General features: G+C 47.5%; 1 protein-coding gene across 3 annotated transcripts in view; it reads right to left on the minus strand.

Annotated features, from left to right (window-relative positions):
* The window catches only part of LOC144104000 (putative phospholipase B-like 2), a 171130-nt gene that overhangs the window by 93228 nt on the left and 54291 nt on the right, over positions 1–23611 (minus strand). For all 3 annotated transcript variants that reach the window (XM_077636770.1, XM_077636768.1, XM_077636769.1), the window contains one exon: positions 11430–11676. In XM_077636770.1, the coding sequence (XP_077492896.1) occupies positions 11430–11676 (247 nt within the window). The remainder of the gene's footprint in view (positions 1–11429; positions 11677–23611) is intronic.

The following is a 23611-nucleotide window of genomic DNA, read 5'->3' on the forward strand; positions in this document are numbered from 1 at the left end:
TCAAACAATTTCACTTCATCATCTATACGTGTTCAGACTGACTTGAAAATGGTATGGGCAGCAATTATGCTTAATCACTAAAAAGCCATAATAGGAGTCTCCTATCGCCCATCTTCCTCCCCCACCTTTTGCAACGAACTTCACGATGTCATTAATTCGGTTACTGCAAGTTTTCCTGCATCTCCGATATTTCTACTAGGTGATTTTAATTTTCCCAACATCACTTGGAGGACCGACATTCCCAGTTTGTCGCCATTCTCGTCTCTAATTAGAGAATTTTTGTATGTATGCTCAGTCTTCTCATTACAGCAAATGTGCACGCAAGCGACAAAACTAACAGCTAATGTTGCCAATACACTAGACTTAACCCTAACTAGTCGACCCGCAATAATTCCACCTATAACTTATTTGCCTGGCCTTAGCGATCATGCTGTCCTTAACTTTCCCATTAATTTAACTGGTCCTTAATGTAACAAAAAGATAACAGTGATACGCGATTATAATCCAGCCAATTTTCCGCAGTAAACACTGAACTCTCTTCTTTTATTGACATTTTTCTTGATATTTTCGACAGCCGTACTGTTCAAACTAACTGGAACATGTTTTCGGCCAAAGTAATCCAGCTCACTGAACGGTTCATTCCTCAACTCCTCATCATCAACCACACTAATGCTCCCTGGTATAGCAATCTTATCAAGTGCTTACCTAATAAAAAGAAGCGACTTTATCGCATCGCTAAGCTTTCCCCCACTAGAGAACGTTGGGCTTCGTACTCGGCTGCATCCGAGGCATAAGTGCAGGCAATTAAACACGCAAAAAACACGTTCACTCACAGATTCTTCCGTCTATGCTCACAACAAATATTAGAACATTTTGGCGCGTCATTTATCCCACGGCTGAGGAAAATATCATCCTAATCGACTCCTATGGTGGCCCTACTCCTTCAGACCTTAATTGTTCCCACAATTCTTAACCATTCATTTGCTAAGACTTTTTCTGTCATATCTTCTGCACACATACCTATAACTCATAATAACCACTATCGAGCTATGTCGCCAATATTATTTGATACTTCTTGTCTCATTAAACTTATTGATAACCTTAATCTTCATTCCACTCCAGGTTGTGATCTTGTTAATGCTAAGTGTTTGAAAAACACTTCAGCCTATGTTTTTGCTATGCTAACAAAATTTTTCCAACATTCTTATGGCCTATCTATCCTACCGAAAGAGTGGAAAATTCGGAAGGTGATTCCAGTCTACAGGTCGGCTAGCAGAACATCTCCCCTCAACTATGGTCCCATCTCTCTAAACCGCACATTTTGCAAAATGTTTGAACATATATATTTTTATATCTTGTAAATTTTCTTGAAACAAATGCTTTCTTCGCATTGGCACAACACATTTTCGAAAATATTACTCATGCGAAACTCAACTAATATGTTTTACACGTGCATTACACAGTATCCTTGACCAATCATCACTAGCTGTCTGTATATTCCTAGATTTCAAGTAAAGCTTTCGATAAGGTAGGTCACAGACTCCTCTTATTGAAACTAAATAACCTTAATATTGACCCTCATTTACTCAAATGGATTGAGTGTTTTCTGTTCAATTGCTCACAGTTTGTTACCGCTAATTGTTTTAAATCCGGTTTTACTGATGTGCATTCAGGCGTTCTTCAAGGCTCAGTCTGTGGCTCTTTTTTGCACTTTATCTACATTAATAATCTTCCTTCTCTTGTTTACTCTGATATCCTACTGTTTTCGGATGATTGCGTTACTCTTAGAGAAATAACCGATACTAATGACAGCTGTCTACTTCAGTCTGACCTTACCACTGTACCTAACTGGTGCAAGAAATGGTTAATGCAACTAAATATTAACAAATACAAAGTCATGCGTGTTTCAAGAAAATCTACATCACCGCTTTCGTATTACATCGATAACATTTCTTTAGAGTCTGTAACATCATATAAACGCCTTGGCGTTTGTATCACTGATAACCTAAGCTGGTCTCTTCACATGGAGCACGTAATCAACAATGCTAATGACATGCTAGGTTACTTACATCGCAATGTTTTCAACGTTCCTTTTTTGAAAATTTGGCTATATAAAACACTAATTCACTCCAAACTGGAATACGTAACGTTAGTCTCGGATCCTCCTTATGAAAGTCATATTACTGCTCTTGAGATGGTTCATAATAACTCTGGGCGCTTCATTCTCACTAATTACAACCGCACTGCAAGCATAACTACAATGAAATCTAGTCTTTCTCTTCCATTGCTGTCACTTCGTCGCAAAGTGTCTCGTATCGCTTTGTTTCACCAATTGTACTATCACCCCATACTGTGCAGTTGCCTTATCTCAGAGCCATTTCATGTATCCCATCGTACTGATTATCCTCATAAAGTCGGTTTTGATTCCTGTCATACCAAATATTTTTCTCATTCATTCTTGCCGCGTACCTCACGCGACTGGAATCACCTTCCCGCAGATACTGCCACCTTAAAAATTACGAGATATTCCGCAAAGCCATAGCTAGCATTGCATACTCAGGAGTTACTTAAATATGCCTCTCTGCGGTATGTTTTCTAATTTTATTCTTGTTTTTCCACTCCTCCTCTATATTGCCTTGGCCCTGAGGGGTACATATAAATAAATAAATAAATAAATAAATAAATAAATAAATAAATAAATAAATAAATAAATAAATACAGTAACTCCATGGGAAATAATTTGAGGAAGACGTCACGTTGAAATCACTGCCCGGGCACAACAACGCTGACCAGAAAGACGCGCTGACATCACGCAGACCAGGGTGGCTTCTTTCGTTTCGCCTACTTTGAAACGCGGCCGCCGTGGCCGGATTCCAATCCGGGTACTCCGACTCAGTAGCCGGGCGCCCCAGTCGCACAATGAGCCACCATGGCGGGTAGCAAGATGATGAAAAAGTAGGGCAGCTGCTGAGAAGATGAAAGTTTAATGCGTCAGCCTTAGTCGGAAGAGGACGAATACATGTATAAAGCTGACACGAAAACAACCACCAACCACCGCACAATGCTGAACTTGGCATTCGAGAAGCGTCATCACAGTGAAGAATTCCCAAGCGACACTCATAAGTTCTCGCTCATTCCACGCCAAGCGCATCAGAGTTTACGCACGATCCTCCCCGATTTCTTGGAGAAAATTGATGACACTTTGGCGAATTGCCGAATATACTCAGCTTTTATATATAGGCAGAAAACTTGTCATGTACAGCCCTTTGAGTCTGCCTGACGAGGGCAAAACTAAATCTTAGTAAAAAAATCACAAAAAAGGCCGCCACCGTCAGGAAGATATTGAAGTAACGATCGTTACCTGTCTCGTTTACTAGACGAAGAAAGCGTAGAAGAACGCGCCGCTTGTCTCGAGAAACGGAATGTAATACCATTTGAAACTTGGTGGATTGCCAACATGCTCGGCTAGGCGTGCACGCACGCCCCCTAGCGGAACAATCGCCGCCTAGCGCCATCTATCAGAGTACTTACGATGCACGTCTACCCATTGTCGAGTTGCACCCCCTCAAAATACGTCCCAAACGGAATTTGCTTCCTTTGGGGGGTCAAGGTGAGCATAGAATTCGGCTTGCGGTGCAATATGGTTGCGCTTCAATTAGTAAGTGAATGTATACAATGTTTGCCTATTATTTACATGTGGATTTGTGTCTGCACCACAACCCCTAGGGTTTTATTTGCCTACCAAATTCGTATACAACTGTACCCGAACGGGTGCCCGTTATAGCTGAACGAATGTACACATATATACGCGGTCCCGTAACGGGGCAGAACAGTGCAAGAATACTGAGGTGTTGACGCTGTGCCCGCTGGAGCGTCCCGATTATGTTCGGCCGCGGTGGAGCGCGCTTTGCAGTTCCGCTGACATCAGCGGGTGATGTCAGCGGGTATCCATCCCAATGTCGATGCAGGCACACTCACTCTTCCGAGGCCTTAGGGTTTAGAGATAACAATAGTCATGTAAACAAATCTGTGGTGAAAATCAGCAAAAAAAAAACGATTGGAGGATTGGTAGCTCAAAAGCAGAGAGGTGACATAAGTTTTAAAGTGTAGGAAGACGTATTTAAAAAAAATGGCGAATTTTATTAAGAAGCGTAAAGGATTGGGCAAGTTGGTCAGGCATGCTTAACGGAATAATGGCGCAGATCAAGTGACAGGACAGCAGGAGAGTACTCTCCTGCTGTCCTGTCACTTGATCTGCGCCATTATTCCGTTAAGAATTTTATTAACAACTTACAGCAGAGTTAAACAAAAATAAAGGAAAAAAAACCGAGCATGGTGGCAACTACCACTGCCCTGTTTCAAAGGGGACGCTCCTACCTTCCATCCATCCATCCAGTTGAGCGGTTCTGGCGCCTTGAGATTCCGCTGCCCAAGCTCGATTTCCGCTTTGGTGGCGGGAATTGAATTCAAAACGCAAAGGAAATTCGTTGCTTGAAATTAAAATAAGTACTGTGGCAGTCTTCAAATTTGGTTTGCATGAAATTATCTTGTGCAAAACAGTTAATGATACGGACTCGGTCGAGCAACACTCGAAGCTCATTCACGTTTCGCTTCCTCGCTCAATTAATCTTTCATTCTATCTAATCATTGATCTAAGCATACCAAACATAAGTGGGGGTACTCGTACCCTTTTCCGCCCAAAAGGAAAGAAAATTATTGCACCGGAAGGTTTCTGCTTCACGCTTATCGTTGCTTCTTCACTCTATATGAAGACCGTTCAAACATTGTTTCGTTGAGTGGGCTAATTTTGAAGATGCAGAGCACTAGTACAGCGCGGCTATTTACGACTAAGCAGGTAAAAACTTTCTCACGCCGGAAATGTATCACGCGGGATTAAAGGGCGCGTCGGATCGTGGACCATAACCTAACACGAAAGCTTGAGAAAACTGCATTTTTATTCCGATGCAAATTATCATAGAACGGGTATAATTTTCAATAAGCTCCTTTCCACTGGACGCTAAATGGTGATGCGGCGTATTTGTTGAAGCACCATCAAGTGCCAGACATGGCATCAAAGTGGCAGAGTCAGAGTCAAGGTGCTGTCGCTTAACCGCTGGCTCCAAGGCTGTTTCCGGATCTGCTTGGCATCACATCAGGCAAGGAAGTTCGGAGAGGCTGCATCGCACCGTCGTCGGCGACGTTCGGCCGACCTAGCTTGGATGCTTACGTAGGAGGTTTCCTCTTCCGGGGTGGCTTTCCAAGTCGCTCTGGCCGCGTGAGATACTTGGGACAGTTCGGAAATAATGTAGGAACTTCATCTCTGGAAAGCACGGGCCTCTTTTCCGCGTAAAGTAGCACTCTTCCATTGAGCTCCGCGTAATATGCCCGGCATATCGCGTCCTCTGCGAAATGATTGGCGCTGACATGGTCAGTGGGCATTAATGTCCGGTCTGCCCTAGGAATCGCACGGCGCCACTTGTCCAAACGAACATTGTCGGACGAAGCTTTCAATAATGGCACACGCTCCGCACATGTTCGGTAGCCCGAAGTGCAGTTCGGCACGAAGCACTGTCTTCCCATTGCGCAGCACTAAGCGCAGTACTCACCCGCTGTGGGCTACTCTGCCGACGATAACCAAACACAAGGTCTCGGTGCAAATTAGAAGAACTTGATAAAAACAGCACAGCAGCGCAGCCGCACACTCCGAAATGTGCCAAAAACACGTGCGCAATGCCCCGCCACGCCGGACCAAGCCGCCCAGCGTGGGCCCGTCTTTCGCAGCGCCCTCTATGTTAGCGACCAATTTCATGGAAACCCTTGGAACATATTGTGGCCGCGAGAAAGCGGCGCTCTCGCCCGCGGCGGGGGGAGAGTGTCAACACCTCAGTGTGTTATTCTTACACCGTGCGGGACAGTTTTCCTACCTGTATTAGGATATTGTTTTGTGAGAGGTTGGCGAAAGGGATGAGAAGGCAAAACCAATTTTATTGACCGCCATCTTGGATTCGAGATACCGAAACTATGCCGCCATTTCGTCCCCTCATGTCATGCTCACATAGTTACACCTCTATCCATCATATTAGACCGCGATGTCATCATTGGCACGTGGCAGGTGGTTGTTTCCACAATGCTGTTGTAGATGGCGCTACAAGTCTCAATTCGAGATGCGCTGTTTTCTCGCTGCAGTCACAGATGGCGCTTTGATCTCAGGATGGTAGGAGACCTCACGAAATCTCGAAACGTGAGGAGTAGTCGCTGCCACAGATGGCGTTGTGATCAAGGGGGGTAGCAGACCCCACGAAATCTCGGAACGTGATGAGTACGAGCTAACCCTCTTAGAAATTGTTGCAGTCTTTGTGAAGAAGATGGGCATCAGCCCAGCCGCGTTGCCACTGCTCCGAGCGAGACCCCGCTCAACCTGACCGACGGCGGACCATCGCAGAAAGTACAGCAACAGTACCGGCGTTCACCAGAACAGAAAAACCCTCTACAAAAACTTCGATAATATTGTCGGGACAGCAACGAGGCATTTGACATTTCGCTGGCGGCGCAGTGCTTGCCTCAGGAACTGCATCATCTAGTTTATCCTCTTGCGGAAGAATGAGGCTCCGGCGCATGGGAGAGAGGAAGCGGCGACCCGGTGAAGGTGAGCGCTGGTTGGAGAAAGCGGAGCGGTCGGGTGAAAGAGTACGCCTCTTGGGCGGCTTGGCTGTCGCTGAACATTGAGGTTAAGGGGGCCAGTAGCCCTCAACTCGGGAAAGCAGCGGGGATACTGGCTCACGACGGTGGCCAAGCCGCGCCAAATGTAGGCAGTCCGCAGGAATAACAAATGGGGCGATTGTAAAATGTACGCCAGGGATATCCGATTGGTTGAAGCGGTTAGAAAAAAGGCTTCGTCGCTTGAGGGACCTGAGGCACAGGCGTTTGAGGCGTAGCGTAGCTCGAGCTGCAGCGAGGTGGCCTCGGCCGTGCAACAGCTTCAGCGTAGGTTAATGGGGCAGCGACAGGGGCGGGCTGAGGTGCTGGTGCAGCCAGCTGGACTGGTGGGAGGGCTTCAGCCACATGTTCGGTGATGACAAGGCATAGGTCGGACGCCATGTATGGAGACGGCTCGGAGTGGGGTGACAGAAGAGAGAGTTGACGAGCAACTTCCTCACGTATGAAGTCTTTGAGCTGTTGCGATAGCGCCGAGTGATCAGGTGCAGCGCACAGGCCGGAAAGCGACTCGACAGGCGCGACGGGCTGGTGAGTGAAGAGCCTCTACTTGCGCAGCTCGTCGTAGCTCTGGCAGAGACTGACAATTTCGAAACGGTGCGGATATCTGGGGAGAGCATCACTTGAAATCCGTCCTTCTCGATACCCTTAAGAATACGCTTTATTTTGTCAACCTCGGACATCTGGGCGTTGACGCGCGCGCACAGGCTGACCACATCTTTGATTTAGCTCGTAAAGGTCTCGCCCGAATGCTGTGAACGTTCGCTGAAGCGTTGCTCGGCACGCAGCTTTCGGACAGCAGGACGACGGAACACTTCGGAGAGTTTCTTTTAGAAGGTGACCCACGTGTAGAGGTTGCATTCGCGGTAGCTATACCACAGGTTCGCAACCCCGGTCAAATAAAAGATGACAATAGTCAATTTCGTAGCGTATCCCACCTGTACGAGTTCACGCGCTCGTAGGATGTAAGTCAGTCTTCTGCATTGTAGTCGTCAGTCCCGCTGAAGAGGGCAGGGTCCCGCTGGCGGAGGGAACCAGAACACAGGACTGCCGGGCCAGCCTACACGGCTTGATGTTTGGCATCTGTGTGCATACCGGGGGTGGGTAGCATGCGGCTACGGAGGTCCAGGGCGTACGGGGATGGCAAACCGAGCCTCCACCAAATGTAGAGTGGTCTATTTCGGGAGGCTGAGGACGATGGACGCAGCGGTGAAGCGGCGGTGGTCCACTGTCGGTCAGGCTGAACAGGGGGAGGAGGAAGAGGAAATCTTTTATTACAAAGCTATGCTCCGCTCGTTCTCTTGAGTGGAGCCCTCAGTCAAGGGCTCCGTGTGCTGCCGCCATCCTACAGGCCCGCCAGAGCAGCTGTCGCTGGTCGTGCGGGTTCGTGCCCGTCAAAGTGGTGTCCGTCCATGGACCTGCTGGCCGCCGCTATTTTCTCGCCACGCTCGATGAGCCGGCTCTGGTCGGTCGGCTCCGTACATGAGGAAGGGGTGGGGAGGTTAATGGGTGGGACACCGCCGGGTGGTTTTGTGCAGGCCCAAACGGAATGGTACAGTGTAGGTCGGTATTCTTGGCAGCTCCGGCATTTGTACGGGTAGAGGGTGGGGAAGAAGTGTTTGCGATATAGGTTATGATAGGTGCGAGTCTGAGGTTGGCGCCATTCCACAGCCTCGGCCTTTGTCAGTGTTCGCTGCGGTGGTGGCAGTGTTCTTCCTTTTTGTGCGGTAATATTGTGTGATGTGAGTGGAAGCCACGAACGCGCCCCCTGTGTCTGCTTCCTCTTCCGCTTCCCTTGACAGCGCTCGGGAGGTTGCTGCTCGGGCGAGCGTGTGCGCGCTCTCATTGCCCGGAAGCGAGGCGTGACCAGGGGTCCAAACAACGGAGTATACTGAGGGGCCAGTTGGTCAGACATATTATAAACAAAAACGTAGCATATGGACAAGAGCATATGTACGAAAAAGGTATCAGTTTGTTTTGCCTTGTTTTATGTCATGCGCATGCGTGTTGTTTCTCTGGGATGGGATGTGGTTTACCGTCTCATTTCATTCTATTCAGTTGTAAGCGTAGCAACCGTCCTGTCTTCGCCCTTCTTCGTCCCGTCCATATGCTACGTTTTTGTTTATAATATTTCCAAACAACGCGCACGGTGAGGAATATATCGAGTTTGATCGGGTATAGAACGCGCGAAGCCTGCAAGGATAAGTACCCTGAGCAGGGTCTTGCCCGGAGTGATAGCAATACGGCTGGACTAATGCCCATTTCACACTAGCTCAAATTTTTTTCTTAGCAACGTAGAAGGACTCCAGCTTCGTATCTGCCGAGAATGAGATTCCAGCAGGAAGCTTGTATGTATTTTTTAGTTGATTAATTTAGTCCCAAAAGTAAATTTTTATAATTTTTTTACGAGACATACGCTACATTCGTGAACAATATAAAACGTTTCGTCGGCTGCTTGGGGCATGTGCAACATGTTAAGAATGTTTTCACTCACGTAAAAAGAAGAAATTAACGCAAAATAATTCCGAAGTTGAAGAAGGTGCAATTTCACGCGTATTCAGCCTTAAATTACGTAATGAGTAGCTTCAAGCAAAAATCAAAATGCGGCTTATTGCATAGCTAATGTAATTTTAATTACCGGTAGCGAATTTTACTTTACTCGAGCCTTTTTGATTTAGGCGAAAAAAACTTTTGAAGCTGAACGCATTCTGCCCCAGTGACTGTAATCCTGTAGTGCCACTGCACTGCACAACCCTGCAGCAGCCCTTGTCAAAATTCTAATCTACGATTTACTTACACGTTCAGGCGTTCATGTGTCCACTCAATGCTCGTAGGCAGCATCAGCGCTTCTCACATGCTGTACTTACAGGAGTGGTGGCGCGCGTGGTATCGACTCGGGCATACGACACAGCGCAAAAAGCAGCGCGTCGCGCTACTGAAGGCTCCGCTTTGCCTACGCTTTTGCCCTCCTTACTCTGGCCCGGAGCAGAGACATGCCGCATGGCTCCCGAAATATGTAAGTGCAGTTATTCGCCTTATACAGGAAATGCAATACAACCCTTCCTACAAATAGAGAATAAAGCATTTTGCCGTGCCAGTTGAGCAGCCAGCACAGTCAGGTGCGGAGGCGTGTTCTTGTAGTGAATGCGGTAACAATAAAATTTGCTCCCTGAAACAGGTTCAGCCGCAGTTACATAGTAAAGTCAATCCAGTAAACACGAAAGAGATGATATATTCAATATCATGCGTTGATTGGTTGCCTACCATAATGTTTATCGTGAGTTGCAGATTTCGAAAAGCATAACCTCGATGCCCACCTTTTCGGCTAGTTACAAATCGTACACTTTATCGTTGAGTTCATAATTATCTGCTTGTTTGCCGATAATATCTGTACTTATGCGTGTTTCTAGTGTTACCTGAGTTATCTGCGTTTTTGTAGCTTATGACTTCAACAAATATTTTAAGTGGTTTTAGACTCGTCCTGTCTTCTTCTCTGTCTACGTCCCTGTTTTATGCGCTAGTCTTTTAATTAATGAAGACTTGAGAGCTATTTTTCATTCAAAATTTTACTAGCCATTACTTACTATAGGCTCATGCACTCACTGCAGTGCAACAATTTAAAGAATCAAAGAAGAAAGAAAAAAGAGAGCGAGAATGGGAAAAACGAATGAAAAAAAAGGACAGGCAGATGAAGGAAAGAGACAAAATAATAACAAATGAAGAAAGAACAAGAAGGAAATAAATAGAAAGGAACAGAGAACGAAGGAGAGACAAAAGAAAGGAAAAGATGGAGAGAAGGAAGGGAAAAGAAAGAAAGAACCAGGAAAAGAAGGAAATAGAGAAAAAGAAAGGAAAAGGAAAGAAACAAGAAAGAAATAAAAGAAGTAAAGAAAGGAATGAAGAAAGAAAAAGGAGACAAAGAAAGAAAGAGGAAAAGAAAGAAAACACATGCATATAAGGAAAGAAAAGTAAAGCAAAAAGGAAAAAGGAAGAAAGCATAGAGAAAGAAAGGAGTAAAAAGAAAAGAAAGAAAATGAAGGAACGAAGGAAGAAAGAAAGGACAGAACCGAACACATAATGAAAAATAAAGGAAGTCGTAGTAAAGAAGAGAAGAATGAAAAAGAAAGGAAGAAGAAAGAAAATGAAAGAAAGAAAGAAAAAACCTTAAGAAAAGAAGAAAGGAAAAGAGAAAGAGATAAGGAAAAATAATATAGGAGGTAAAACAGAGGAAGATAAGAATGAAGGAAGAGTAGGGGAAGAAAGAAAAAGGAATAAAGAAAAACGAAAATAAAAGAAAAAAGAAAGGATGAAAGAAGGCAAGAAATACAAAGAAAGTAAGGAAGCAGGAAGGAAAGAACGAGAAGAAATGAAAAGAAAGAAGGAAATAAAGGCAGAAAGAGGGAAAAGAAAGAAAGCAACATTTCGCGCAGTTCTGCAACACTTGCGATTGCACTGAAATTTTCTTGCTGCGTATGACTGGCTATCACATACGAACGTATTCCGCTTCGAGACACAGTATTAACCGTTCAATGTTAGCGCTCGTGTGTCTCCCGACATTACTGCTGTACTCATCTTCAGCTGCGCTATATTTTTAAAGTCACGTCACACCAACTCTCCCTAAACTCCCAAATCAGCCAACTGGCTCTTCCAGAAGTGGTTCCGGCAGGAGATAGGAGCCAGTGCATGCGAAGAAGGCCAAGCGGCACGGTGCTCGCCTGGTGCCAGAAGGGGTCCTGGTCGCCGTACGCAACCCCCATCTCGAGCAGCCAGCGCAAGTTGGCCCTGTAGAATGCGAACAGCCGCGTGCAGTACGCCGGGTCGGGGTCACAGTAGCGGGCGTACACGTTGGCGTAATGCTGGTCCGTCATGAGCCTGGTGGCGACACCCTCGGCGAAGCCAGCAGCGTACGCCTGCTGCGAGTCCCTGAAGCGGCCGTCCGTCCTCACGTACAACGAGGCCCACCTGGTGGCAGGATGAGAAACGTCGCATTAGACCTTCGCATGTGCAACTCAAGGAGCAGTTAAAGTGGCCTGCAATCTTGATCCATTGTTAAAATTCCGCCAGCTCAAAAGATTCCCAGCTGCACATCCAATTAATTCAAAACATCAAGCTCAGCCCAAATATGCGGGCTAAATTCGCGGCTGTGGCAGCAACATTACGATACAGGCGACATGCGCAAACGACCGTTTTGTGCGCGATAACAGTGCTCGTTAATGAACCATAGCTGGTCTAACTTAACCAAGAGCCCTCCACTACGGCGTCTCTCAGGGCCCATGCGCAGCCCTGGCACGTTGCACCCCACATAACATACTGCCGCGAATATTTGCAGTGTTTGTTCGTTTTTCAAATATGCCGCCAAACCACTTTATCGCTTTGTTTGCGACGCAAGACGCGACTAGATTTATCTCGATTGATCGCAGCCAAGCAGAGCTGATTCTACGTTGTTCCGGAATGTTCTAGTAAATTTGCTCGCTTTATCTCGAAAGTTCGCTATCAGCTTTAAATTGAGCACGGCCGACAGCGGCGGGCATTCTGTTCGACGACCGCCGAGCACGCTAGTCGCTTCGCCGCTGCCGAGTGATTCAGTCCATTTTGGCTGCAAGTCAGCCCAATAAACAGCTTTCTTTTAGAAGACCCTTTTGTCCGTCTTCTTCGCTGCTTCGACTGCCGTCACCCCTACGTGACATCTGGTGGAGGTGCTGAGTTGCCTTCCATGTTCCGGACACCCCCTTCAAGTCGTGAAGCCAGCCCTCAGCGCTTCGCACCCGAGGACGAGCCAGCAGCTCAGCGAGCCAGCCGACGTCTCCAGGGAGAGGAGCCGGAGTTCGGGACCCTGCCGGACCGCACCAGATAGCGAAAAGACGCTGCTACGAGCACCGCAACCTCGCCGAAGATGTCGACACCGATCATACTGCAGCAGTCGCAGGTGCCGCCAAATTTCAATTTCTCCGCGAAGACACCGAAGAATGGTTGGACCAATCTGAGCGTGTTTCGCCTTCAACAAGTGGGATGATGCGGCAAAAACTGGAAACGTGTTTTTCTCATTCGATGGCTCCGCACGCACGTGGTACGAAAGCTACGAGTCGTCCCTTACGACTTGGGAGCTATTCAAGAAAGAACTATTGAAGGTATTAACCAGTGTAGTGAGGAAAGAAAGAGCCGAACGACTCCTCGAGTCCAGGATCCAGCTTCCGAATGAGCCCCTCCGCGGTTACGTCGAGGAGATGACGTGCCTATTTCGCCGCGCCGACCCCGAGATGACCGAGGAAAAGAAAGTTCAGTTTTTAATGCGCGGCGTAAAACAACAACTCTTTGGCAGCCTCGTCCGCCAGCCGCCAAAAACAGTAGAGGAATTCATGCAAGAAGCCTGCACGATTGAGAAGACCCTCGACATCCGAGCTCAGCAGTACAATCGCCCTTCCTCTGCCTGTGCAATCCGTTCGCACACGCCGGCCACCACCAGCGACAACTTGCGGGAAGTTATCCGCGAAATCGTCCGAGAGGAGCTACGCCGATTACTGCCATCCTCCCCACAGCCACAAGCAGCAACTCTGATGGATGTGGTACGGGAAGAAGTGCAACAGGCACTTGGCACCCCGACGGCCACAGAACCCCAGGCCAAGACCTACGCCGCTGCAGTAAGGACTGCTCAGCCCCAACGACAACCCCCACGTCCTCCCCGAGATGAGCCACTTGTTCCACAACGCCGCCTCCCAGCCCCCGCCCGCCCAGCCTAGACCGACGCTCAAGCCCCAGGAAATGCGACGCCTGGAGGACTTCCGACAACCGGCCGTTGTGCTTCCATTGCGGTGAGGCCGGCCATATTCTTCGTCACTGCCCGTACCGACGTATCGGTCTTCGAGAATTTTGCCGTTAACGCCCCACGACCACGCTTCGGACAACGTCCGCAGGAAATCGACGAGTACCTGCGTCGAGAAGAGTACACGCCGAACCGCTTTTCGCGCTCACCATCGCCGTCAACCTCGCGCTTCGCGTCACCACGCCGCAGCTACGCAACCGCGGTACGAGGAAGGTCTCCCAGCCCCCATAGGGGAAACTAAAGGCAGCAACCTCTGGAGGTGAGGTTGCTCACGAGCGAAACGCCGAAGATCCTCCACCGACCACGCCCCATGAAGACGCGAAACCCGTGACGCCGCATGAAGAACCGACACTCGCTGCACCGACGCCGCACACAATGAGAACCCCGACCACGACGCAAGCTGCCTTGAAAACGATGCCGCCACCAATTAGAGCTTCGACCACACGCCCCACCCGCGACTCGCATACGCGACGAAGCCGTGACCCGACGCCGAGAGCGACATGCAATGCAAGAGTCAGGACCTCCGACTTCGAAGTGACTATCGTGGGCCGGAAAGTTACCGCTCTAGTCGACACAGGAGCCGATTACTCGGTGATGAATGGAACATTCGCTGCGCTGGTGAGAAAAGTCGCAACGGCTTGGGACGGCTCACAAATTCGCACGTCAGGGGGCCACCTCATTACGCCATCAGGACGATGCACAGCGCGAGTGACTGTCAAAGGACATACCTATCCTGCGACCTTTGTTGTGCTACCGCAATGCTCCCGCGAAGTGATCTTCGGTATGGATTTCTTTAATGAGCATCAGGCGATCATCGACCTGCGATCCAAGCTTATCACGCTTTCGACGGACGAAGCCATCGCTTCGATGAAAACTGGGGAAAATCATGTTGCCCTGAGTATCCTGAAGGAAGAAGTGAGCGTCCCACACCGTTCAAGCGTTATTGTGACCGTAGGCGCCACGAAAGCCATTAACGCTGAAGCCATCATCGAGGGCAGCATGCAGTTGCTTCTAGAACGAGGAATCAGCATCGCAAGAGGCATCGCACATTTCCGCAATGGCAAGGCCGAAGTACTGCTGACTAACTTCAGCGAAGAATACCGGCAAATTAATAGAGGAACGACGATTGCTTTCTTCGATGAAATATCCGACGTACGAGACTCCTTCGCCCTCTCCGACCCCTCCGCAGAAGATTCGCCTGACCAAGAGAACTCGGCCACTTTCGACATCAACCCAACCCTGCACCGGAACAAACAAGACCAGATCCGCAATCTGCTTCAAAACTACAGTGAGTGTTTTTCGACATCGCCGAAGGTGCGACAAACGCCAATTACCAAGCATCGCATTATAACGGACCAACACGTCCGACCTCTCCGTCAAAGCCCCTACCGTGTGTCACCGCGAGAACGACAAGCCATCCGGGACCAAGTCGAAGAAATGCTTCGCGACGATGTCATCCGGCCTTCAAACAGCCCATGGGCGGCACCGGTTGTGCTAGTGAGAAAGAAAGACGGCGCACTTCGATTCTGTGTAGATTACCGCCGCTTGAACTGGGCACTTTTGTTGATTACTTTATTGCAAACTCAGACTACTGCTGTGTCGAGGATAACTGGATATCATTCAAAACAAAGGTTCACGAACTAACATAAGTATATCCCAAAGCGCATCGTCACCTCTAATCCACAAGCACCATGGCACAACTCTCACATCAGACGATTATCTAACAAATAGAAACGTCTATACTGCCGCGCGAAGCTTTCACCATCTAATGCGCGATGGGCGAAGTACAATTCTGCTTCCGACGCTTACGTCAACGCGAATAAACTTGCAAAGAATAACTTTTTGTCTGCCACATTACCAACAATTTTGAAAACGAGTGTTAAAAAAATTTGGCGCGTTATATATCCTGCGAACGACCCATTAATTAGACTACAAGGCGCCTCCGGTAAACTTATCCCCAATGATCTTTGTGCTTCCGTGCTGAATGCCACATTCGTTGAAAGCTTTTCCTCCATTTCAATCGTTAATCTTCCATTCATACCGCACCACAGGTTCCCGACAATGCCACCCATAACTGTCGATCCACCTGGTGTAGCCAAATTAATCGAATCTTTAAAAAATGAGTCTTCACCTGGTTCTGATGCGATTAGCGCTAAATTCCTAAAAAATACTTGTGCTTATAGTTCAGTTATACTAACCAAACATTTTCAACAGTCACTCGACACAGTAAGCCTTCCTATCGACTGGAAAATTGGGAAGGTGGTTCCACTTCACAAGTCCGGTGGTAAGCACTGCCCTCAAAACTTTCGTCCCATTTCGCTCACCAGTACATGCTGCCAATTACTAGAACATATCATTTTCAAGAATGTCGTTACCTTTCTCGATGAGAATTCATTTTTCACGCCTGCGCAACATGGTTTTCGTCAAACATACTCCTGTGAAACTCAATTATTTGCCTTTACTGATGAGCTATACCGCATACTTGACAACTCATATTGCGCTGACTGCATTTTTTTGGACTTTTCCAAAGCCTTTGATAAAGTGTGCCATAAATTGCTACTACATAAACTGAGCCATCTTAATCTCGATCCTAACGTCTTCCAATGGATTAAATCTTTCCTTCTAAACCGTTGACAATTTTTGCATGCTAATAACACTAAATCACCGATTGCTAACGTGCAATCTGGTGTTCCACAGGGATCGCTCCTTGGGCCACTCCTATTTTTAATCTATATTAATGACCTTCCTTCTGCCATATCTTCTAACATTCACCTTTTTGGCGACGATTGTGTAATATCTCGGGAAATAAATTACTTCAACAATACTGACACTCTCCAGTCAGACCTTAATTTGGTGTCAAACTGGTACACTACATGGAATGTGAAATTAAACACTAATAAATGTAAAGCTTTGCGTGTTTCCCGGACGTCTAACGCTCTTCCTTCATATTATTTGGATGGCACTCCTCTTGACTGGGTAAAAACATACAAGTACTAAGGAATTCATATCACTCAAAACTTATCATGGTCTATTCATATTGACTACGTGATTAATAACGCTAACCGCATGTTAGGATACTTACGTCTCAAATTCTCTACCGCTCCCTCATCCCTTAAACTTCTACTCTATAAAACACTCATACGTCCTAAACTAGAATACGCAGCATCAATATGGGACCCTGCGCATGAAAACCTCACATATTCCTTGGAATTAGTCCAAAATAAATCCGTTCGCTTCATTCTTTCAAATTACAACCGTACAGCAAGCATCACAGCCATGAAATCTAACGTGTCACTCCCACGGTTACAATTTCGCCGCAAAATTGGTCGCCTTACGCTATTTCACAAGCTATATCATCACGTTGCGCTTCACAACTATTTCATCTCACCTCCGGAATACATTTCACGTCGCATCGATCACCGCCACAAGGTTGGCATCCCAAAATGCCACACCAAATCTTCTTTTCAGTCATATCTTCCCCGCACATCTATGGAATGGAACCGCCTTCCCCCTGATATTGCAGCCATTCCTGATAATAAAATCTTTCATGACGCTGTAGCTAATATTGTTTATTCTGAAGAAAGTTGATTGTGTGTTTTATCTGCTTCCACTGTATTGTATACATTGTTTCTATACTACTTACGTTTTCTGGATGTTGTTATTTGTTTTATTCTGTTGGAAATTTATTTTGTAATACCTATTTTCACTGTATTCTATTTCATTGTTGTTTATCCTAAACCCACTCGCCTCTGTAATGCCTTTGGCCCTGAGGGTACAATAAAGAAATAAATAAATAAATAAATGAATAAATATAGAAGGACGTCTACCCCCTCCCCCGCATCGACGACACACTGGACCGCCTGTGCAACGCCAAATATTTCTCATCGATGGACCTCAAGAACGGCTACTGGCAAATTGAGGTCGACGAAAAAGATCGCGAGAAGACAGCATTCATCACTCCGGATGGGCTGTTTGAGTTCAAGGTGATGCCATTTGGTCTCTGTTCCGCACCATCGACGTTTCAGCGAGTAATGGATACAGTGCTGGCAGGCCTGAAGTGGCAAATTTGTCTGGTATATTTAGATGACGTCGTTGTCTTCACCTCGAACTTCGAAGAGCACCTCAAAAGACTTCGAACCGTACTAGACGCCATCAAGTCTTCAGGCCTAACCTTGAAGGCAGAGAAGTGCCACTTTGCCTACGAAGAGCTACTGTTTCTAGGCCACATCGTTAGTAAGGAGGGATTGCGCCCGGACCCGCAGAAAACAGCTGCTATTGAAGAGTTTCCACCGCCGGCCGATAAGAAAGCAGTGCGCAGATTTCTCGGACTGTGCGCATATTACCGACGATTTGTGAAGGAGGAGGAGGAACAACTTTATTTACGACATGGCCAAATGGCATCATGACCTAATGGCGCCGTGACGGGGGCTCAGGCGGCAACTCAGCGGAGGATCTGAGGCCTTTGTCGCTCAAGAGCCGCCGAGACCTGCTGGACGGCCCAGGTTTGCACGTCACGGTCAGAGCATTCCGCCGCAGCCGCGAGTCGCGGCGGAATCGTTATGCTTTTAGAAGCCTCGTCGATTTGTGAAAAACTTTTCGCGCAACGACGAGCTCCTGACCCAACTGACGAAAACCGACGTGCCGTTTAAATGGGAACCGCCGCAAGCAGAAGCCTTCAAGGAACTTCAGCGTCGTTTACAGTCCCCACCGATCCTCGCGCATTTTGATGAAAACGCCGATACTGAAGTTCATACCGACGCAAGCAGCGTGGGCCTAGGTGCCGTTCTCGTTCAAAAAAGCGAGGGGCTGGAGAAGGTCATCGCATAGACTAGCCGTTATTTTTCCAAGGCCGAGGCTAACTATTCGACAACTGAGAAGGAGTGCCTTGCCATCATCTGGGCCACGTCAAAATTCCGCCCCTACCTGTACGGACGACTATTCAAGGTGGTCAGTGATCACCACGCGCTATGCTGGCTCGCCAATTTGAAGGACACCTCTGGCCGACTCGCTCGATGGAGTCTGCGTCTCCAGGAGTTTGGCGTCACCGTCGTTTACAAGTCCGGACACAAGCACTCTGACGCCGATTGCCTCTCACGAGCCCCTGTAGATACACCGCCGCCGGACGACGATGAGGACGCCTTCCTGGGACCCATCAGCCCCAGCTCGTTTGCCCAGCAGCAACGCTCGGACCCCGACCTAAAACGCCTCACCGAGTACCTGGAAGGCAAGGTTTCTTCACCTCCCGCTTCATTCAAGCGAGGACTGTCTTCCTTCTGTGTGCAGAATGAGGTCCTCGTGAAGAACTTTGCAGCGAGCAAAACAGCCTACCTCCTTGTTGTACCTGCTTGTCTCCGCCAAGAAGTTCTACAGGCTTCACATGACAAGCCGACAGCTGGACATCTCGGGTTTACTCGCACCCTCCACCGCATTCAAGACAAGTATTACTGGCCCCGACTGTCTGCCGATTTCGCACACTATGTGAAATCCTGCCGAGATTGTCAGCGACGAAAGACCCCTCCCACACGACCAGCAGGATTTCTGAACCCCATTGAACCTCCCTCAAGGCCCTTTCAGCAGATCGGCATGAACTTGCTTGGCCCTTTTCCAACGTCAACATCTGGAAATAAGTGGATCATCATAGCGACCGACTACCTGACCCGCTACGCGGAGGCGACAGCCCTACCGAAGGAAACAGCAGCAGAAGTCGCCAAATTTTCTAGGAGTGCATTCTTCTTGGACACGGTGCCCCCGAAGTGCTCATCACGGACAGAGGAACAGCATTCACGGCCGAACCAGAGCAAGCCATCCTGCGTTACAGCCAAACCAGCCACCGGAGGACAACAGCATACCATCCGCAGACCAATGGACTGACCGAGCGCCTGAACAAAACCACCGCCGATATGCTCGCCATGTATGTCGATGCCGAACACAAAACCTGGTATGTCATCCTGCCTTACGTCGTCTTCGCGTACAATACCGCAGTGCAGGAGACCACCCAGATGACGCCTTTTAGGCTCGTCCATGGCAGGGAGGCCACAACCACGCTAGACGCCATGCTGCCCAACGTTACAGAAGAAGACAACGTCGGCGTTGCCACCTACCTTCAACGCGCAGAAGAAACTCGAAGGCTTGCCCGATTACGGATCAAAGATCAGCAGCGGTCCGACGCAAGACGCTACAACCTACGAAGACGCAACGCGGAATACAAGCCAGGAGACCAAGTCTGGGTGTGGACGCCCATTAGCCGCCGTGGATTGAGTGAAAAGCTTTTGCGCCGCTATTTCGGCCCGTACAAGGTTCTTCGTCGGTTAGGTGAACTGGATTATGGAGTCATCCCTGACGCAATGACTGCATCCCAGCGACGCCGCGTACGACCAGAAGTTGTCCATGTAGTCCGTCTGAAGCCGTAGTATGCCCGCTAAAGGCCGCAGCATTTCCATGCTCTATTCTCGCAAGATCCGTTTTTTTTTCTCTTACTAGTCGGATTATTTGCTTTAATGCATCGGGTCGATGTTTCTTTGAGAGGGGAGTAATGCCGCGAATATTTGCAGTGTTTGTTCGTTTTTCCAATCTGCCGCCACACCACTTTATCGCTTTGTTTGCGACGCAAGACGGGACTAGATTTATCTCGATTGATCGCAGCCAGGCAGAGCTGATTCTGCGTTGTTCCGGAATGTTCTAGTTACTTTCCACGCTTTATCTCGAAAGTTCGCTATCAGCTCTAAATTGAGCGCGGCCGACAGCGGCGGGCATTCTGTTCGACGAGCGCCGAGCAGGCTTGTCGCTTCGCCGCCGTCGAGTGATTCAGTCCATTTTGGGTGCACGTCAGCCCAATAAACAGTTTGTCCGTCTTCATCGCTGTTTCGACTGTCGTCACCACTACGTGGCAATACCGTGCCGGCTTTTTATAACAGAAATGGCCAAGTTTCCAGCTCCTTCGTAGAGATCCACACTGTGTTCTAGCTTGACAACGTAGCAGGTAACGGCATTCAAAGCTGTTAATTCCTGACCTATGCCCCTGCCGCACTGAAAGATTATTCTTACTCGAATATAATCGCATTCGATACATAGAATGTCATTCTGGTTATATCTGTGCTACACAATAAAAATAACATAATTCGTAATCTATAGCAGTGACGATGAATGAAAAAAGATTACTACAATTAAGGAACATAATCATTATCATAAAGGCCTCTCTCTCATCTCTCCAATAATCTTACCCTGTGCAGTGCTGCGGTGATCCTATCCCCACAAACTTGTTGATCTCATCCACCCACCTAACCGGCTGCCGCCCCCTACAACCCTTACATTCTCTTGGTATCCACTCCGTTACTCTTGGGGACCAGCAGTTGTCTTGCCTTCCCATTATAAGCCCTGCCTAAGCCAATTTCTCCCTCTTGATATGAACTAGGATGTCATTAACCTTCGTTCTTTCCCTTACCTGTCAGGTCTGTTCCTGTCTCTTAAAGTTACATCTATAATTTTCCTTTCCATCGATCACTGCGTTGTCCTTAAGTTAAGCTGAACCCTTTTCGTTAGGCTCCACGTTTCTGCCCCGTAGGTAAGTACCGGTAAGATACAGCTGTTGTAAACTTTCCGCTTCAGGGATATTAGTAACATACATTCAACGGTCTGAGTGAAGCTGCCAAATTCGCTCCAGCCGATTCGCATTCTTCTACTTATTTCGATCTCGTGCATCGAATATGCGGTCACTACCCGCCCCCAGCTGTCGTATTCCCTTACCACTTTTAACACCTCGCTACCAATTGTGAACTGCTGTTCCCCTTCGAGACTGTTTTGCATACTTCAGTCTTCTGCATATACATACTTGGACCTGCCCTTCTGCTCTGCCTGTGTAGGTCACTGATCATGCTTTGCAGTTCATCTCCTATGAGACTCAGCAAGGCAATTTCATCAGCGAAACGCAGATTATGTCTGTATTCTCATTAACTCTTATTCCCAACTGTTCCCATGTAGGTCTTTCTATACCTCCTGTAAACAGGCGGTAAATAGCATTGTCGAGATCGCGTCTCCCTGCCCGGCATCCTTGCTTATTGGAATTTTATTGCTGATTTATGAAGGCGTAAGGTAGCTGCGCAGCCGACATAGATATGTTCTAGTATTTTTACATCAGGCACTTCTACACCCTTATTCCGCAATGCCGGCATGACTGCCAAACTCAACAATTCAGAATAAAAGAATTTTTAAGTAATAAGCCGTTCATGAACGCAATTTTTTATATAACGGCATATTTCACTGCAGCAGTCAATATATCCGCAGACAACCTGACGGCAGTCGTGTATTTTTTTCTATTAACGTTTTTGCTATCGTCAAAAGCGTTCCCCGTTGGGTTTTCTATGGCAGTCTTAACTTCGGTGCGATCGATGGAAACACTTTAAAAGAAAGATTTTGCTATATACCAAAAGACTAAATCATTACCTTTTATATTTTGATAACAGTGTCTTACAATTTTCCAAATTTAAAAATTTTGCCCGAGAATGCTGGACATGCATAATCTATGACGGCTATATATAGGGGTTGGTTTTGTACTGCACATTTCACAATCCTCTGATTTATAGTGTGAATATGGTCGATTGTCGAGCATCCTTTAGGAAAGCATGCCTGATCTTACGGTTGATTGAAGTCAAAGGTTGTCCTGACTCTATTAGCCATTACGTCAGTAAATACCTTATAGGCAACGGACAGTAAGCAGATCGGTCTGTCAGTTTTTATGTCGTTGAAGTCTATTTTCGTACAGATTTGGTTTATATTACCGTTCCTCCAAGCTTCTGGTACGCTCGAGGTCATAAGGCGCTGAGTATACAGGGTTGCTAGTTTTTCTAGCACATTCTCGCCTGCGTCTTTCAACAGATCTGCTGGTATCTGATCCTCCCCAGCTGCTTTCCCCCTTTGCATTGCTCTTAAAACTTCCTTTACTTCCTCTTTCATTACTGGCGCGATGTCGCGTTGCTGTGCGCTAGCGCCTCGCTCTTTAACGTTCTGGTTACATTGGCTACTGTATAGATTTGTGTAGAACTCTTCGGCTGCTTTAACTATCATATCTAAATTCCTAATGACATTGCTATCTTTGTCTCTTAAAGGGGCCATGACAGCCTATTTTCACGCATACCCTGCTTATCGCATTTAATTCTCAACTTGTTAAATTAAAATTCCCCCTCGTTTCAGTTGATTCTGTGAGGTAAATATTTTTAAAACGAATTTCTTCCGTTTCTTCGGTGAACTGCGTGCTGGTCGGACAACCTCTGATCGCTGACGCCAGAGGGGCATACCCACCCCCCAGTGTGGGTATGTGCCATCTTTTGATAGGCTAACAACAACAACAACCACCCCGCGTCGTCTGCTGCGCGCTGTTGAGGTGCTTGCGTGCACACCGTAGATGGCGGTCGCTGCAAAAGTTTTCTTTTCTTGTAGCTTATCGAAATAAAACGCATTTTCAGTGTTTTCTTTTGGGAAGGCCGTCAGCTTAGTACGCGAGCTGATTGATCCTTGGGAAAGCGGACTTGCTCGTGGCGCCCGTTCTCCGATTCTTGAGGAAACAGAAATTGATGGACCCCTGCTTTATTATTTACGCTTAAAAGCATTCTGTTCATAAGATACCAGTGTGGTCTCTTTCGAGCAGTCAAGTGCTTCGTATGTGAAAAGCGGCACATGCTGTGCATGCCTTCGCCGATGTGCGCTGTGAATTCCGCGGTGTTTTGTAGCTACCGAGTTCTCGTCCGCTATTCATCGGCTCGATAATTAAAGTCAAATTATCACAAGGTGGCACTAGAGTAACCTTAAGGCACGAAAGGAGCAGAGAAAAGTGCCGAATGAGACGACTTTCCCGCTGCATGTGTGCATTTGTAAGTCGAACATACATTCCCTTCGGCTCGTATAGAACCCTCTTGCAGGAACCAAGCCGCTTGCAAAACCCTACGCGACTCGAATGCTTTCATTACCCGCACCGATGAATAGTCGCCGCCGTCTAATTGAGTGCTTCAAAATAAGAGTACATCATTCAGCGTTTACTGTGCCTGCGCAATGTGGCCTATATAGGAATGCGACGATCATGGTAAC

Source organism: Amblyomma americanum, chromosome 9, assembly GCF_052857255.1.
Source record: "Amblyomma americanum isolate KBUSLIRL-KWMA chromosome 9, ASM5285725v1, whole genome shotgun sequence".
NCBI lineage: Eukaryota > Metazoa > Arthropoda > Arachnida > Ixodida > Ixodidae > Amblyomma > Amblyomma americanum.